Genomic DNA, 20,208 nt, shown 5'->3' with positions numbered 1-20,208 from the left:
TGCACTGATGAATCAAAACTGAAAGGCTGAAAGAACAGCTTCATAAAAGCATAGCTGTATAATAAAGATCGGAATGCACTTCATATCTGGAATAGGAAAGCAGGTACGTTATTACATACTGTGCTCTGGAATTTGGTGGGTTTGTTGTTTGTACAAACATTTAGAGACTACCTGCTTCTGTGGCTTCTTTTCATAATTGCTTCCTCTAAATCTGGTGTTTGTATTAAAATAAAGGATATTATCCTCCCAAAATGACTGCAGTTTTACCACAATAAGAATCTATCTATTTTGTTAGTTCAGGAAGTTACATTTATTTTAGTACGTGCTATCTAACAGCAGATGTGCATTAGAATGTGTCGTTGCAGGATATATTAACCACATCACATGAATAAGCCAAACAGCTGAAATAAGAAGCTACAAAGACCTTTTTGAACATGAGCAGCCTCCCTGATCTCTATGAAACTAAATCACCTGTCTGATATTACTCACACATATGGGAAAGATACAATAACAAGGCAATAGATCTTATGTTAAGGCACAGTCTGATGTCTTACAGCAGTACACTTGTCTCACAACTGCTACCTACCCTACTAGCCCTTTTTTTTTCCTTTTTCCAAGTTATACATTTAGATCTATCTATATACATAGCTATATCTACGGTATAGCTACAATAAAATTATGACATAGATATCTCCCCCCAATACAAAAGCTCGCAGGGTGTAAGGGAAGTTGGTTTGCGGTGTTCCAGTTATTTCATCATTGCCTGCCCTTGCATGATTTCTCAACACCTACAACATCTGAGCTGCAAAATCCTCTAATCAGCTTCTGATCTAACATTTCCATCACAGCTGCAAGACCCCCGCATCCTTTTTAAGGTGCAATGCAGTCAAAAAACCACCTTTGCAGATTTTTATGTTAGTATCCAGACTTCAAGAAAGCAGTTTTGAACCAGATATTGCCAATTTTCCAAAATAATGGTATCGAAATAAATTAATAAATTAATTAATAAATTACTATAAAGAGACATATTTCCTAAAATATGAGAAAACAGGGGGAAATCTTTAACCGTAATGAATCCATCTGGATTCCATCTTTGGTGTTTAGAGATGAGTAGCTTTCATTAGGACTTCATACCCAAGTCAGTAGGAAAATATCACCAAACACCATGCTGAAAACTGCCATCAGAAATACCATACAATGTTTCTCATCCTCTGTCTAACGTTACAGAAGGGTAATGTACAAATCCAGTTTTGCCTTCTGACCATGATATGCCCATGTACACATATCTCTGTACATTTTGCTAGCAAGTGGGCTCAAGAGTCAAACGTTCTTTGCAAATAAAAACTAAGCAGATTTTATTGGTAATCCCCAAACTCTGGGGATTGGGGACAACAATATGAAGCCAGTGATATGCTTACCAACACCTCAGGCTTGTAATTAGGATTTTTTTTTTCCCCTAAAGACTGTATGGCTACAAGAAGCATTAAAGTGCTCTCAGGGACAGTGCTATCTGCCATCCATAACCACACGACATTGGTTTAGACTTCTTTTCTCTAGTAATTAACAACAGCCGTGCTTGTGAGGTGACCAATAGCAGCAAAGCGACTGAACAGTTCACATGACACACAAAAAAAACGAGGAATGAAACTCAATATCCCCCCCCCCCAGTATTCACCAGTGAGAAAAAGGTAAGGATACTAAAAAAACACTTCTAAGAGATAACGTATTTGCTTACAGTTTGAGATTCTCATCATTTTGCTAAACAGCTTTCCTTATGTGAATAAATTCCAGTATCTAAGACCACAGTTGCTTTTCTACTGTACTCAATTCTTATAGGATGAGGATTAGGTCTTGTTTGTGAAACTGGGTGGAAGTTTTTAATGGTCTTTTCAGGAAGCAAGCATCTGTTTTTTAATCCTGTTCCTTCCTAAACTTGCTAAAGTTGGCCCCAGAAATGTATCAGGAAATAACTGGAGGATGAGGGGGATGGGGAAAGAAACTTTAAAGACACCTTGTCTTAATTAAATCTAAAAGTGTTACTTCTTCCTGTTCCACTGAGTCACATATAGCTCTACATACTACACCTGACTGGGGGAGGGGATGTGTAAGCATCACCAATAGGTTCCTATTTCAGCTGCCTTCTGTAATTGGCAGCCTGGAATTAATTAATGAAGTGGAACCAGCCTGTACTTGAATGCAGCACACAGTTCAACATAGCAAGCAGTACAAAACATACTTTTTTACTGCTACAAAATGTGGAAAGGTGAAACAGGAAAGCCAAATGCAAATGAACAGATGACAGTGCCTCTAGCAGTTGTTTTTACTATTTGGGTCTCCCAGTCAGCTGCTAAGCTATTACCTGAACAAACAGGTACAGTAAGAATAGTCGTCCTACTTAATGAACAACAGTCTTTGCCTTTTATAGTCTTTTTGGTCTTAGAATTATTTTAAATAATCTGTCTAAAGCTGTATGATTCATGGGGCTGTTACAAACAGTCTCAGTTGGAACCTCTCAGTACACAGAATCAACATTTCAACTGCTAATTCAGCTGGAAAGCCAGGGTCAGGAATGCCATCAGCTCCGTGTACTCACTGACTCACGACAAGAATGTCATTTCTGTAACCTTGCTTCTCTGTGAGCTCTTAACACTCAGCACAAGCCACCTTCCCAGAGATTAGGCCAGATATTTCATTGCTGTATTTCAAAGAACAATCCTTGGATTGGTATAGAGTAAAAAAAACCAAACAAACACACACACAAAAAAAAACCCCAACAAACAGTTATTTTGGGAGCATTTCATCCCGTTTATTTTTGTTGTTAAGTAACATTAATCTTGTAAAAATAGTTCTGCTATCCTGAAAGAGTCTCAATGTAAGCGTGTGCTTGCCTGTCATCATTCCTAACCCCACCCCCCTTTTTTTTTTAACCTCAATAAATGTTAGAGAATCTCTGCTGTATGTTCTGGATTGTTTCTCTTGAATGAAGCTTCCCTTTTTAAGTTCTGAGCAAACACCTATAGCAAAACAGTTTTCCTCTTCAAAACACCCTACAAATCTCTATACTACTGCTAGAAAAGCATGCCTCCTACTTCAGGAAGGAGAATGCCAAACCAAGTGAAAAATGATGCAAGAGCGAGTCCAGGATGGAAGTCATATCTGGAATAAATTTTAGACTTTGGGAGTTCCCAATTCTGTATGTTCCGTTTCAGATGTTTGAGTGTTTTATTCCTTCCTAAATATTCCTTCCAGTATAAGGTTTGCTTTAGCAGTTTAGTGAGATGTCCATCATGAATAGGATCCTAACGACTCCTTGTGCTCCTAAACTGGTCTGGGAGCCCTTGATTATACTTTCTAAATATATTGCATACTTAAATAAAAGCTTATGAGCAAAGTTTGTCTAGTATCTCATCTTTAACCATTCTTTCTTCTCCTCAGTCAATTTTTGGTGACAAAGAGCACTTTATTAAGGATTCAGAGAGATTCTTTGTGAGAAATAACTAAAAAATGCTTCTTTGGTAAGCACAGGGTTGGGTTTTGCTGATAATTAATCTCATATATATGAGCATCTGCAAAGCAGCAGGTAATTCCTTCATGAACAACGCACACAAAAAAAATAGCACATATTAATCCTGTAAATTCATAGCTACACCACAGAAATAGCTACCAGAACCTACAAGTGCCAGTGACTGCTGCTTATAGCAGAATTGTACTGATCTGGAGCTTCACAGACTTGTCGTTGATTCAGTTTTGCTATATATACACAGACCACTTCAAGTAGTTAATAATAATTCTATTAGAGCCATTCAAGTATATTTCAGGTGATGCCATTCCAAAATCACAAGTGCAGTCTTGGCTGGCTCAACCTTTCCATATTGGGAAATGCCAGTAACCTGAGAACAACAAATGGTTCCTTCTTTAGCTTTTATAATCCCCAAGGATAAGACCTACTTTTTCCATATGGAAGAGCTATAACAGCTTAGCTTTTCTGACAATCCTTTAACAGAAGAAAGATGAATATTGCCATTAATGATTTCTTCCCACTTCCATTTCCTACTCCTTTACCCAACAGGAAATTTTAACTCACTTTTCTGGAGTTACTTTTAAGAAGTGGGAAGTTACACAAGCTATAATAAAATACGGCATAGCTTCATTACCCATGTAGCAGTAGCTATAGGTACCTAAAGTACCACAGGACAGGTTTTACAAAGGCTCTATCAATCCTTCCATTCTCACTTGTTTTGCATTTTGGAATGACCACACATACGATCAAAAGAAAAAACCTAAATGCTGCTGAATACATCAATTCTTTGCTTCTTCAACCTCACCTGGAGTATTGTGTGCAGTTCTGGTGTCCTCAACATAAAAAGGACATGGAACTGTTGGAACAAGTCCAGAGAAGGGCCACGAGGATGATCAGGGGACTGGAGCACCTCCCGTATGAAGATAGGCTGAGAAAGTTGGGGTTGTTCAGCCTGGAGAAGAGAAGGCTGCGTGGAGACCTCACAGCAGCCTTCCAGTATCTGAAGGGGGCCTATAGGGACGCTGGGGATGGACTCTTCATTAGGGACTGTAGTGACAGGACAAGGGGTAACGGGTTAAATCTTAAACAGGGGAAGTTTAGATTGGATATAAGGAGGAAATTCTTTCCTGTTAGGGTGGTGAGGCACTGGAATGGGTTGCCCAGGGAAGTTGTGAATGCTCCATCCCTGGCTGTGTTCAAGGCCAGGTTGGACGAGGCCTTGGGTGATATGGTTTAGTGTAAGGTGTCCCTGCCCATAGCAGGGGAGGTTGAAACCAGATGATCTTAAGGTCCTTTCCAACCCTAACTATTCTATGATTCTATGATTCAAAGTCACTAAAAGGAAACTAGAGGATGAGAGATTTACCAGTAAATCCATCCAGCACTTGTATATTTAAAACTTTGTGGCCTGTTTAATGTTAAGAGCTGCTTTTCAAGATGTCTTCAGCCATATCTCTCATTTGTAGAAGCTTTTTAGCCTACTTAAAACAGTGAACACCACAAAGAGGAAGTTATTTTTAAAGAGCACTAAAAGTGAGTAACGTGAGCAAATACATCATTGCTTACTAATGGATGAAAAATTACTAATATGCTGACACTATTTATCTTTTCTGCTAATGTCCATAGAGACCACTAAAAGACAGATGACAACAGTAAGAAACACAGTGTAGCTATACTACTGCTAGAAGCAATTATTCTGGAAACAAGGCATCTCATTTAATGGAAGGGAACATTCATTCTTCCTATGCCCAGACACAGGAAAAAGAAGTATAACAGAAATATCTCCCTCCAGGAAGCCATGGGGAAAATTATTTTTCCAAAGGTATACCATCTTCACTTCCTGAGGAGATAAGCAAAAGCTGCCAGTTATGCATCTAATCCCATCCATGACCACCAGATGCAGGTGGTATCCTATTATACTAGTCTTTCCCTGGTCTTTCTCAAATGAGATTTTGATGCAGGTATTGGCTCAACAACGTTCTGGCAGACTGAGATGGGGATTCAGTTCACAGTTATCTCAGCCACGCTGGAATGGCTTTTCTTTTTTTTTTTTTATCTTTTATTAATTTTCTTCTTTTTCTTTTCTCTATGTAACAGAAAACCACTGTGTTGACTTCATGCAGCAAATTGATTTTAACAATTTGTTCTGAAGTACTTCCTGGCATTGCTTCTTTCATTTGTTTTTCTATTTCTTCTTTCTTCTTCATCACATCTTTCATTTGCTTCTTTCACAGCTATGCATCCTACATCAAAAGACTACCTCAACCACAGCAGGTCCTGAAAGGCTTCCACAAGCAAAGCAAACTCACTTCCAATCACACAATGTCTGGACACATAACAGAATCATAGTTTCCATTTTAATAACATTATGTATAGCCCTTTATATTTGATGAATTAGTTTTCTTACTATCACTAAGGAAAAATAAGCTCATCAGCATTTTATAACCAATGAAAACAAGCCACAGAATGGGTGATCACATGAGAAATGCGTGCCATAACCACAACTAATCTCATAACCTAGATAGGTACAGACCCAGCCTCTGCAACACTTCTTTGGCCATTTCTACATTGACATGGGCAGCAAGTTCATTATCCATAAAATGTTATATATTTCATAAAGAGTTCATGTGAGCAGAAAAGGGAATAAAAAGCTGCTTATCCTAGCAAGAGGTTCTACTCTAAAAGCAAAAATGTCTTCAAACATCAGAAGACACAAGCTGCTTGAATTTCACGCAGTGCACAGGAAGTCACTGTGCTATTCTGAGATGTAATGGTAAAAAAGAAAAAAGTCACCCAAAGGATCACAATTAACATGCATGAATGTAAGCAAGAAAGAAAAGATTATGGAAACAACTAATCTTCCAATACCACAATGCTCAGACAACTCTCAGCTGTATGCCTCAGAATCAAGTGATCTGGCTTAAGAAGCAACTGTGGAGCTTTCAATAAAAGAGATAGAAAAACTTCATCCAACTACTCTGTACTACCTGTAAATACTTTCAGAACTTCATCAGTTGAATAGTCTAGTGCAGACTCTCAAAGAATGCTTCTGCTCTCATAATAAATCACATAATACAGCTTGCCCCTTCTGAAGTCCCGTCCTGGTCACATCCCTTTCCATACACATCACTGACTGCATTTTAGACCCAACAATAGATAAACATTAGACAAAAAACATCTGATTTTGTACTGGGTCTGTCAGCATCTAAGATACCTGTAAGTATAAATAACTGCATATGCCTGTTAAAACTTGCAGCTAGTCTTTGTTAGTATTGTCACACAGTCAGGGTCCCTATTCTTTGGCTAAAATCAAACGTTTCTGGAAGAAATTCCATCAACTTCACAGGAAGAAGAAAAGTTCTGCCAGCAACTCCCCCTCCAGCAAAGGGCTTGTATTTGTGTTGTTAATTATTGCAGGTCTGGAAGAGTAATTAGCTTCATTTACTTTTAAAACTCTTCAAAAAAGGCCAAGTAATACACAGCCAGTTTTAACATTTCAATGAAGAACTAGCTTGTGACACAGAAAAGCAAAATCATAGAATTTGAACTTTGGGCTTAAACAGGTAAATTGTATTTCCAGTAACACTATGGATACTCTTTGTAATTACCAGGGCATCTACATAACTTACTCTTACACCAGTAGGAACACATTAATGGTTTATGTAATATGAATTCTTAAAAGTTTTATTTATTAGTTATTTACCCACATAAGAGTAAAACTAAATCATTATAAATTGCCTTAATTTTTCAGCAATATTCATTAACTACCTTAATTCTTTATTCTACTTTATCAAGCTGATAAGTCACTTATGCTGTAATATGCTACCACATCAGCTTCACACCCAACATATATTAACATCAAGTTTGTTCCAAATGCAAAAGGATGACAAATTTACTTATCTTGTCAAACATCATAAACAACATTTCCAAACACTTATTTGCTGAGGGCTTTCCCCACTCCTCGCTGTTTTTCACACCATAGTGTAAGAAAGAGGGTGCAGCTGCATAAGGAGTGAGTCAGAAGCTGTAAGCAGATGTCCTTGAGCTTTCCAGATTCCACAGCTACAGGAACAACGGAATGGTCAAAGTAATTAAAAACAAAAAAAAACAAAAAAAACCCCAAACCTAAAAAAAACCAAAAAGGGAATCTAAGAGCTACCAAATGAATCAGGAAATCACTGCTATACAGAGAGAATGATCACCACAGCACTGCAAGATGCCCCCAGAGAAAACAAGTGAAACGTCTATGAAAAATCATATTACACTTCTCTGTTATAATAAACTTTATCAGTCACCTGCTTATGTATACCTACACTATTCTGCACTGAAGTGACCTTGGTTAACACCCTGCACTGACATATATCCTCCCAGTTGAAGTCCACAGCAACGGCAGTGAAGAACATGCCTCTAGAAATACCTGCATTTTGCTCACAAAGCAGCTTAGGAAAACAAACAAGAATAGTGATTTGTATTTTGCAGATAAGAATCTGCTCAAGATAGAGGTCGGATGGTTCACTGGAGGTTACACAGAAAACTTCAGACTCATGCTGGAATAAATACAAGCTAAATAGACCATGTAATCTCAAATCTCTGTGCAAAACTATTTAGTCAACCTGCTTTTACCAGAAATAGAAAAATTTGTGCAGTAAACACTACTACTGACAAAATAGTGATCAGATTTATAGTTATGAGGCCATCTTTGTTTTTCCTGTTGTGAAGTTCTTGTTCAAGAAGTTATTTGATAATTATTTTTAAGTTAAAACGCAGCCAGCTCGAAAAAAATAACCACCAACAACCGCCTCGTATAACAGGTTTCTTCAGAAGACACAAGCAGATATAACCTAGTATTTAATGAGAATGTGGCCAACATATTGATAAAATTACTTTAACTTCCCATCTGCTGAAACAAATGGTTCCTCTTCTGATTCGCCTAACAAAAAAAAAAAATACCCATTGCTGCATTTTACTTTTTTAAAACTATTGTCTTTAACCCCTGTAAAGCAAAAGGCATCACCTGAAATAATTTTGCTTTTCACTAGACTTTGGCTAAAGTGAGAAGTGTAATATAGGATCCCCTGTCCATGTCTGTTCAGTGGATTTTATAGTCTTAAACTGGTCTGAACTATCATGAAGCAGTTTCTGAAACCGGTTTGTGACTAGGAAAGTCTTTTTAACAGACACAAATAAGCTCTAGGCTGGATTTGCCTGCAGAAGCAGCAGAGGCTTACAAATAACTTGCAGAAGTATCTGTAATGAGTAACTTCATTATCATTTAATGCAGCCACTGAGAGAGATGGATGGCAGAAGTGTCCTCATGAGGCCTATCCTAACCCTATGATGTTACAAAGGCATTCCGGTATATTTATGTGCAAACTTAATTTCCTGTTACAGTTGGTCACTTTTAGAGGCAGAGCCAAAATGTAGTTGACATTACAGAAATTTATGGACTTTAAAATATGCAGCCATGCTAATTCAATGAAATCCTGGCTTGACTTCCATTTGAGACTTCAGTAGGCACTGGACTATGTCAAGCACTCCCAGCAGTTACCTGGAGATGAATGGGACATCCTTTCCCTCTTCCACAGAGTAATTATAAGTAGACTGTTTCAATCAAAAGTAGAACCTAACTTGGAAGAACTCAACTCCTACTAAAGGGCACACACACAGCACATCACTTACGTGGAGCCTTCGTTTTTTTCCCCCAAAATTCTGTCTGCATGCTCCATATTACAGATTCAATATAAAATCCAGTCAGCAATGATGATTTATAAAATCTAATTTTAGAAAATGCATTGGATTATAGAATATTTATCACTATAGAACTAATACCGTTTTTTATTTTGACCTCTGAAGAAACCAAACTATAATAACTCTTGGCCTTTGATTCAATTTAGTTACAAAAACGTAACTACATCGCCTCAGCGACTCTTCATCAAGCCAACCACCACATGGATTTCTTAATGGATATCCAAATTCATAGCTGTCGATAACATCGGGCTGATTTCTGTTCACAAATGCTCCCGATGTTGCCGTGTTGAAAATAAGCATACATCAAGTCTGATTCTGTAACCCAGAAATAATTTAAACTGAATTCAAACTTCAATTACCTTTTCCCGTTATGGAGGAATATCATTGAGAAAAACAGCATCATTCAAGAAAATAATATTCTGTATATCGAATTACTACACTGCAGAGATACTAACAGCGAGGGGAAAATACCACACTGCTAACCACCATCTGCCTAAAAAGTCAGTGTCTTAAAGACAGCATAGGATAGAAAAGATACTAAAGGACATTAATCAAAACCTCACTTCCAGTATACCATACACCAAATAACTGCTGTAGCTTAAGTGCTGGACTGCAGTTTATGTAGATGCGGCCAAGCGAGCTTAGAAGCACCTACTATAAGCAATATAATATGGTGTTTCAGACCTTAGTACAAATTGCAGATTTTATGTATACCTTCTATATAAACTCCCATTTAAATAACATCTGAAAGCCTCTCTGCCCTCCCCTCATTTTGTCTGTGGATACTTTACCTATGTTAAACTTATTGCTGATACAGCAGCAGCTTCAGTAATTCTGCCAGAACACAATGCTTATTATGGTTACATTTTTATTAAAAATAATGATGTTTTGCTATTTAGTTGATATTTTTTAAATGCTGGCATGAGTAGATATTAAGCATGTAAATATTTATATATAAAGTATATAAATAATTATTACTTACTAATGTAAACTATTCCTTTTCTGTAAAATATAAAATTAGAGACCCATGGGCAATACTTGTTTTCCTAAGGCTTTATTAGTTTGCCAAAAACAACAGGAGCCTACCTCCCTAAATTATATCTTCCTTCTCTGATCCCATTTTCCAGTCATTTTTCAGATATAGACCCCACTTGAGTAACAGGTCCTCTTTACTCATATACTCTTTCTTTTTTGTCTGTAAGCAGAACTTGTTTTATAGGAAATACACAGCACATTAAAACTACTAAGACAATCTGAACACTGCATCTGAACAACAAAGAAACCCACTTTTGGAACCCTTAACACATATGTTTCATAGTCTTGCATACAGGCAGAGTTGTGCTGAATATGACATATATGTTAATGAACCAAGGTCTTTTTTCTTCCATGTCCAATTTCTGAAAAGGGGAAAAAAAACCCAAAACAAAACAAAAGGGAACAATTTCCCTGAGGTCAGTGGATTCTCTGTACTGTAGGAAAGGATGCTGTATTCAAGTTATGTCTTGTACATGAGTTTAAACTGGAGCAGACAAATAGTTGCTTTGAAGTCACAGTGACACAGTTATAGTTTGAGTTAAACCATAAAGAAAGTTAGTTTTAACAATTATACTTCTGCTGAGTATGGCTGTTAGTCTGGGAGATTTACTGGAACACTCAGCCAGATTCTGAGAAGCTGTTCACGTAAGTAAAGAGCCATTGTATTGCAACACCACACAGGAAGCCTGGGATCATTCCAGAATGTGTGGAAAAAAAACAAAAAGAATGCAGCATAACCAGAGGTTTATACATTTTTCCAATAGAGCACTTGTAGGCCTTGTTTAATGAGCAATAGCAAAGGAATAACAAAACATAGCCTTAAGATATATGACATTACACTATTACAAATATCACCAACAGCAGACAGTGTCTCGTCTATAACAATCATTTGATGGATTAATAATGGATTAAGAACACTCACTTTATAATGAAGTTTGAATCCAGATGGAGCACTGACCACCTACGCAATAGAGCAGTATTAAGAAGTCATGCATAATTCAGACTTACTGTATACATCTTACTGGGCAAGCTGGAGACCTTTTATACTCTGAACATGCCACAGACCAGAGTTTATAGAAATAAAATGACATAGATAAAATGTATATTTTAATTATCTCAACTCTGACAAACTGATACAGAAGTAATCCTCTCTAAGCTTTTTAAAGCTAGCTCGCCATACCTTGTCAATCAAATATTATTGAGTTTATAATTAAGTCAAAAATATTTCTGTTAAATTGACTCTCAAATACATAACAAATGATCACTCAGCACCAAAAGCAATCAAAAATAATGAACTCTGATCTAGTGTATGCAAATGTAGTTAAGTCTGGGTAACTTCTTGTTTGTATTTTATATTGGGGCGCATTTTATTAACTTGCAAATAGACAGAGAAGCAGTCAGACTTCTCCAGTTCAGAATGCACTAATAAATGACCATTTGAAAGAGTTTTGTTTTCAGTAAAGATAACTGCTCTATATAACCACAACAAATAACTCTGAAGCTTTACATATGGAATTTTACCTTCTTTTGTGTTTACTTGTCTAGTTCATCATGTTATTTATGTTCCTTCTCCTCAACAGCAAAAGAAAACAAAAGCCAATTCCATGAATTCACAACAAATTTTGCATACAACTGATTGCAGAGAAGAACTGCACACCATCACCCTGATTCCTCTTCCGCACAGGATTTTGCTTAAGTAAGTACAATTTTATTCAGAAAAGTGCAAGCTTTCTATTAGGATTTACCAGCTTTTTGCTTTGGATAGCTCCAGAGTCAGTTATGATTTTACAGATCAGACTCATGAGGCACATGGTATCATCTATCACCATTACAAGATTTCAACTACTTTGCAGTTACCCCTTTTGCAATGGCCATTAAAAAGACATTGCTTTTAACTACCTTGCGGAGTTCTCTTTATAAAAAACTCCAGAAAACAGTGCCCATCACCATTTTGCTTAGTGTGACATACTAGCCATACATAACAGCTCAAAATTGCCAAAGAGCACTTGACCTGCATAAGCTACATCAATACTCTGTTCCCAAGCAAGGTCCAGAACACAGCTAAAGGACCGGCTAACTGACTATGACTGAGGAACACAAACCTCCAGCACTACACCAGGCTCCAAAGAAGGTTGCACAGACTGAAGACCCATGTTTCAAAGCCTGGGTATTGCAAAACAACAAAAGCAGCAGAAGCAGCAAGGTGTGAAAACACCAGCAGAAAAAAAAAAAATCTTGAAAGCAGCTCAGAATTTAAGGGGAGATACAGTGTTTGCACAGGGGAGGAATAGAGAGAACTGTAGAGCTCTAAGGAGGTGTTTTAAACACAGAAAAGTTGGCCCTTTAAAGCTCAGTTTCTCTGTCCCAGTTCTCCAAGCTTAAAGGATCAGCTATAAAATCTGAAGTTTATACAACCCATCTTAATTATATAATGTCTGTAAATCAATATGCTTATGCAAATCTAGAACATACCACCATTTTAACAGCATGAGGATGAAACGCACTACAGGCTGAGTTAACTGTATAGACTGAATACAAGTTAAGCCTTGCAGGCAACACCAACATGAACAAGAGCACATCAGATATTATCTAAATTTTCCTTTAAATACAGACTTAAGACTGCAGCAGCCCTGTGCGTTTGTGCCCTCAGCCCTCACACTCTGCTGGCTACATCTGTCACAAGTTATCACAAACTACTTGACATTGAGGGGATTTACAAATCCACTTCTTGAAGCTGGCAATAAAATGAGCCAAAAGCAACCAGTCAGTTTCATAAGCCAGTTCATCAACTCCTGAAGCATCAATGCCAGTCCAGATCACTAAACAAATACAAAGATCAGTTAACACGCTTAGGTTACCAGTCCTTGTCCTGAGTCAGCATAGCTCCAACCAGCATTTCCTGTGAAAGGAAATTCTGTCATCTTGACTGACTCCCCTGGAAAAGCCAGGTGTGCCTGGCTGTGGTCAGTCATAGAAAAATAAAATACAAAAAACTATTTTTATAAAAAGATTGTAGACAGATGATGCTGTAAACTGGCAGGAGACACACAGGTATGTTGCTTTCCAAGGTATGAAGTAATCCAGTCTTTAAATAGTTAATAGCCTCCTTCTTTGCCATCTCCCACCCCCTCCTGGACAGAGGTGCTGAACAGATGCCCTTACACAAACTGGAAACTTTAGACAGTAAAATATGGCCAGATCTTTCCACTGGCAAGTCCAAAAAAGCAGCATATCTGTGAGGTGCTGCCTGTGAAGCCGGCAGCAGCAAGTGCAGCATGGGATTGACGGCACTTCCTTACAGCAGCAGCTAAGTGAGCTGGTAGAACGGAACAGGAGGCATTCACCTAATTATGTAAACCAGAAAGCATGCTGCACAGGAAAGTCTAATATGCTTATTTGTTAAATACATATGCTATTTAATAAAAAAATAACCAATTTTATTAGAGGCTTGAGAGATTTATTATCTGTAAAAAATTTAATAGCATATCATTATCCCAGTTAGAATCTAAATCCATACAAGGGAACACACGCATTTCAATTTTCATATTCTTCACCACTTCTCTGGAAAATAAATGCTTTAATTTAGGATATAGATATAAGCAATTTGGCACATCTTTTCAAAGACGTAAGAGAGTTGGTAGACAAAGGAATGTGAACATTTAGTTCTGTGTATCATGCCACAATCCAAAGGCTCCAGCTAATAGCAGAGCCCTCACTATGTCATTTCAAAACTGCCATTGCTTGGAAGAAAAAAGGTAGCATATTGGGCTAATTAAAGGCATCTCAGAATGATGGTCACTCAGGCTAAGGATGGATCTCAGGCCAGCACCATGTCCCGCAATGGTAATAGAAAAGCTGTCCAAAGGAGGTGTGTGAAAGCAGAGTAACAAACACCTACACGCATAGTTTACTCTCCCAGACTTCAGAAATATTCAAGTTCAAGGATTTCTTCAGATGGATGGTTTTCACTTGGTCTAATAATCTTGATGGATTTTGCTTCCATGATTTGGTCCAATATGCTTTTTGAACTCCTGCTAACCTCTGGTACCTAGAACACCCTGCACCAGAATTCTGCCACTGCATGCTAGGTGAAGAAGGAGCCCTTTTGGTTTGGTATGAATCCACAGAGAGTTTCATTTTGTGCCCTTAATAACAAGAAAAGTAATTACCTTACACTGATCATATTTCACAGAACTTATCACTCACCATTTTTTCCCCCAGTATATCTGATTTTAGTTTATGTAAGTTTCAGTATGTTTGACTGCTTCTTATTATGGAAATACTTATAACTTTTGATTATTCTAGATACTTTTGTTTCTCCCTCTGGTTTTTGGGGGCATAAGTTACCTTGTATACAAATAGTGAAAGGCAACACAAAATAAGGAAAGGCGATTTTGCGTAACACCACTACAGTTGGTTTCTGTATGGTATGAGGTATGAACTCATTCTTTTTTAATTTTGCCTTCTTTTTGAAATTTGCCTTCTCAGACATCAAAAGAAAAGACAACCAGCTCTCTGCCCTGTAAGAAAACCTCTGATTGCTTGGAATGCCAAATATGGCTAAGAGCAAAACCCAAGCTGACAAAAGGCACACCTCTCCCCAGTATAAATGGCATCTTCTTGCATGTCTCATTTTTCTTGCACTTTTTAAGCACACACACACAGAATAAAATGCTTCTACAGGTAAGTATTCAGCTACAGAAGGTTGGATTTCAACTGCCTATCTCATGCTACAACATTCCGTAGTGCAGCTAGAAGACTCCAGTATTTTCGAATGACATGAGACACTTGAGACTGAAGGAGCAGGTATTCAATCTAGATACATACTCAGCACTGTCTTCATAATTATCCATCAGCAAAATATGATGTGAAAGGATAAACAATAGTTTAATTGTCATGTCCAGAAGGCTCACAAAGGTGATAGTCCTCCTTTACTACGAGGATTATAATCCAATTAGTAGGAACACAGATCATTAGAAAATGCATAATTCTTCCTGCCAAACTCATTTTAATGTCAATGGCACCAAGTTTGATGGAAACACTTGAACCATTACCTAAAGCTAAGAAACCTGAGGGTGTTGTTCACATGCCAGGCTACTTTCAAAACCAAACGCATCTTCTCTCTTAAAGGAAGTCACCCTGACAGTTACAGTATTTATATAAATTATAAGTATTTACAGTATTTCCATAAATTGTCCATTTAAATAAACTGGCCATTCGTCAAGATACAGCAGAATTTGACCAGACTTGAATTGAAGAGAGTGGAATGGGAAAGCAAAAAAGGAAAATGAAATTACTCACACTTGTATCGAGGCTGCAGATACTGATTGTATCTTCATCTTGAGTACTCTGTTTTCGTTTTTTCTATAAAACAAAATGTACAGAAAAATTCAGTTTTGACTAATAGTACCAAGTACCTCTAGCTTGATCCTGAGACAGGTATATACAATGAAGTCATACACATAAATACATGTATATATATGGTTACTAATTTTCTATCATCATCATTATAATCACCATGCATGTGAATATAAACTCTATTTTCAAAAGCTGAAAAGCTACCTATTAGCACATTAGTGGATTAAATGCTGTTCCTTTTTCAACCTAAAGAGCGTTAAGTTCACTTCAATTAGGAAACGAATTTCTAACTAAAAGCATGAGTAGTTAGTGGATATTGTAAATTGTACTTGGCACTTATTATGACCTTCCATAACTAATGAGACTGTCAGGAGGAGAAACTCTTGTGTCAAAAAACTATACTTAGATTTTTCAAAACACATATTCAACAATCAAGAACTATTCCCAGACATACTACATAGTGAGGATAGCAGGTGATAGGAATTTCATTAGATGCAGGCATTACATTCACATATATTTGGATTTCACTATCTATGTCAGTGACAGCATTCTGCTCTATTTTCCAGTTTTGTTTTAGAAAATGGCAAGCCCTCCCTCATGTCATTTCACAGGTTCACCACAAGATTAATCTTCATGCCCTTCAAAAAAGTATGAAATTTCATTTGACAGAGTTCTGCATTTTCTACCAGGCCAGGAAGGTTTAGGAAACAAAGGAGTCACAGAATACTTGATCCTTATTTATCCAGCTGTGTTGTCTTCCACTGTCAACTAGAGATAAGCATTCACACTGAATAGCCAGGATTTAGTTTCCAGTCTCCAAAAGTCAAAAGATGAGCAATTTAAAGTACAAAAAAACCCCCACATAGATACGATATGGAGCTCCTATTTTATGATCTGACAAAAGCCCAGCTAAATGACAGAAACTGCACATTGCACAGGTATTTTTTAATTATTAACAAAAAATTATAGATAAAAACTGTACCCACCCCCCTTCCCAGTACTCATGCTTCAAGCTCTTCTGAAGCTGAGAGATTTTATTCCATGAAAGCCAGTAAAAAACAACATTTCATCTACTAGGTCAAGCACATGGTTTCTGAGAACTGTTTCTTCGATGAACAAAGGTAATGAATATTTACCATAAAATCCAGAAGTTTTGATTTCACGGTTTTAAAATTAAACTACAGGTGTCGAAACTTTTTATACTTCCTCACTAGTTTCCAGCCGATCTTCGACTTGTGTAATCATATTTAAATACAGTTTTGCTATTTTTTAGGAAGTAACTTGTCTCGGTTTTTTTCTCACAATGGTAATTATACAGTCAAAGACAGCTGTGCTTTAATGCAGTCATTATTCAGAAACAGAAACTGGATCATAAGTTCTCTCACCCTCGGACTATGCATAACCAAAGCCTCTCAGTTATAGTCCAGATATTCAGCAACACGCTAAAGGACAGAGTAGAACACAGAAATTTCTGGACCAGACCACAGTGAGCAACAAACAGAAAGTTCTGAAATAATGGAGTATATTTGTTTATCCTGTAGTGGTGTTTATTGGGTGGTTGGATTCTTTTTTCTTTCACTGGATAAACTAATGTGAATTCTTATTCTAGGGTGAGCCAGTGTGAACTGATGATGATGAAAAAAAAACCAACCCAAAACAGGGATGAGATCTGTAAAGCCAGTTCTTTGCCCCAAGGGTAATATTTCCTAAGATCCTGGTGAACATGTTGCAGATGATTCTTCAAACCTAATTAGAATTCTGTAGATACAAATGCATATATTCTTTAGGTTTTCTCAAAAAAAATTATATATTGATTCTAATTATGTTGACACTAAGTCTTCACTTTGCAAGCAAGAAACTAAGAGGTACCATCCATCCCCTATAGTGAGCACAGGGTAAATCAAGACAAACGATGTTTAGATCTGGAATACAGATTTCTACAAGAGAAGGGTAAGTGACAGTGGTCTACGGATGTGGTAACCTGAATCTGTACTCATGATTCTGGGGTACAGATGGCTGGATGCAAATTACACAATATGAAGTAGAAGCAAGGCTACAGGATTAAAGTGAATTTGAAGAAGACAGGACACCCTGTTACTGTAGAAGTTACACAAAGACAATTACATGTGAACGTCTAACTACTACATTCAAAGTGGGTCCAAAACAGAGAGGTATCACGGGCAACACAGTGATGAGGACAAGTGTCCAAAGCAAGGCTATTTGGCTATTCAGGTAGTTAACGTTAACATGCTCATATCTTATGTAGAGACAACCTCTTTGGTTATATAATTGAATCACGGAACACTCATGAGGAGCAAACCAGTACCAGCCGTGATGTACACACCAAAAGGGATGAAAAAAACAGGTAAACTGTAAGAAAAGCAATTACATACTGAATGCATCTGGGGCAGCCTCCACAAAGTAGATGCCTTCATCTACCTTATACTTCATTGTGCTAAACAAAGGATCACCCCATCTTTATTTTAAATCTTCTACTTACTGAAAAGCAACACAGGCACACAAATCCGGCCAACAACATGCATACGGTACTGTCCTGGTTATCTAGAAGTTTGCAAATATTATACTAATGTTCTCTAAGTTTGTCTCAGCTGCTATGCAAGACGAGTCATTTCATACAGAAATTATGAATGTCAACCGCTGCAGGCAAGACTAAGGTTTTAAATTTTCTAAGAGTTTCAAGGGCAGCTGCCATTGTACAAGGGGGTGGGATGGGACGTCACAGCAAGAAAAAAAAAATCCAGTAAATTGAGCTACCAGATAAATTTCTTTGCCCATAATAAGTGGATTAGAAGCAAAGATTGCAGTGGATATTGTGCAGGGAGCATAAGGTGCTCATTAAATTAATCCCTGCTCTTTGTGAGCATCTTTTACCCAAAGGAGTTACAAGTCTTGTCTCAGTTGCCACAGCACAACACAGCTGACCTCTGAATCTCTCATGTTCCAGAAAACCACCCCTTAAATGTTGCTCTCCATTTTATGTTTTAAGTCACAGGGCACATCAAGTAATACAAACTTCATTTCAGTATCAATAATTTTGTGTGTATTCCCTTCACAAAAGATCCTGGAAGTACAGTGTAATAGCTTTAAGATGAACATAAGCAAGCACTCTATGGCATGCATTTGTAGTAGAATAAGCTTCAGTGCAAAGCCAAGAATCTTTAGCAATAAAATGAATTTATAGCCCAAATACTGAAATCAGTTAAACGGCATATTAATGAAAGAGTTGAACTTATTGAGACAATTTTAATAGGCAGCGCTCCAAGAGGATCAAGTAGCTATTGCACACATTGCTTGAATATCAAATAAACATAACAAACAAGTCCTAACTGCACCATACTGTATCATGGTAGAGTTATCATACCAGCTTATATTGTCACACAAGACTATGTTAACCAAAAAACCACAATGTGTGAATCTTGAATTCAACATGACCCCTGCACTGACCCAGGCATAGCATTAGGGATAAAGTACTGATTTCTTCATTCCGTTTTATTACCTTGCACATGAAGTATCCCTAGTTCTTGTTAATATTTCTTATATGGCTGTAGCAATCACCAGTTTTAATACAATTTAACAGCTCTTTTCTAGAACTCCATGGCTTGAAGAAGCATGTGTACTAGGGAGAAAAATCCCACACTGAATGTGCTATATTAAGAAGACATACACTAGTTAGCCTAAGATATACCCACACAGAGAACTGACAGAAAGTTACAGGTTTAACCACAAACATGTCAAGGGATAGAAAAGCTGAGTCCCTTATGGATACCTGAGCATGCCTGAGTTACATTAACTTGTGTAAGGAACTCAGGTTCTCCACATGCGTTAACATATAATCCCATTCTAATATACTGCATACACATGTTGTTTTAACAAAGCCATGTAGTTAGATTGTATCAGGGTTTGTTTTCATTAAAATCCCATAAGAAGCCCCAATATATTATGGATACTATGAAATAAAGGAAAATTTTTTAAGACACATGACCCTTAGAGTTCTCTATCTCTGTTCTTGGGAAGCACATTAAAGCTACTAACGTGAATATTTCTGAAATTTTAAGCTGAACTATCCAATTAGAACCCAGCCCTGTTTTAAATTCAGTGTAATATCAAAAAATAATCCAATTAAAAGGGTAGCATACTATCCTTATAATAGACATGATCGCTCATCTCCAGTGTATATTAGGTACATGAGTAATGCCATACTGCAGCACTGGATGAAATATGCTAAATACACAATCCTGTGGTAACTCCCTGTTGGACTATGAGCCATGGACAAATGCCACCTGCTATTTCACTGCAGAGGATTTCCTTATTAGTACTTGGGTGTACTTGAAACAAACTGAACTGAAAAACATTATGAAGCCGTTCATCTTGCTGGGTAAAAAGGACAGCTTGCAATGCTGTGGTAACTCCCCTTTTCTGCACAATATCTGTAGAACTTAAAAAGGGTGTACAGGTCTGCCTGAATAAAGCATACCAATAACAAGTATCTGTTCTGAACAGAGACATGTTTGTGTTTACCAACTGAC

The 20,208-nt window shown here is 37.3% G+C and overlaps 1 protein-coding gene across 4 annotated transcripts in view; it reads right to left on the bottom strand.

Annotated features, from left to right (window-relative positions):
* The window catches only part of ARHGEF3 (Rho guanine nucleotide exchange factor 3), a 120,888-nt gene that overhangs the window by 41,369 nt on the left and 59,311 nt on the right, over positions 1-20,208 (bottom strand). For all 4 annotated transcript variants that reach the window (XM_057417656.1, XM_057417657.1, XM_057417658.1 and 1 more), the window contains one exon: positions 15,605-15,667. In XM_057417656.1, coding sequence (XP_057273639.1) covers positions 15,605-15,667 — 63 coding nt within the window. The remainder of the gene's footprint in view (positions 1-15,604; positions 15,668-20,208) is intronic.

Source organism: Pezoporus wallicus, unplaced genomic scaffold, assembly GCF_028554395.1.
Source record: "Pezoporus wallicus isolate ANWC-B61680 ecotype Strahan unplaced genomic scaffold, APGP_CSIRO_Pwel_v1 contig_8542, whole genome shotgun sequence".
NCBI lineage: Eukaryota > Metazoa > Chordata > Aves > Psittaciformes > Psittacidae > Pezoporus > Pezoporus wallicus.
Note: the sequence above shows the minus strand (reverse complement) of the source record. Positions and strands in the feature narration are given on the sequence as shown.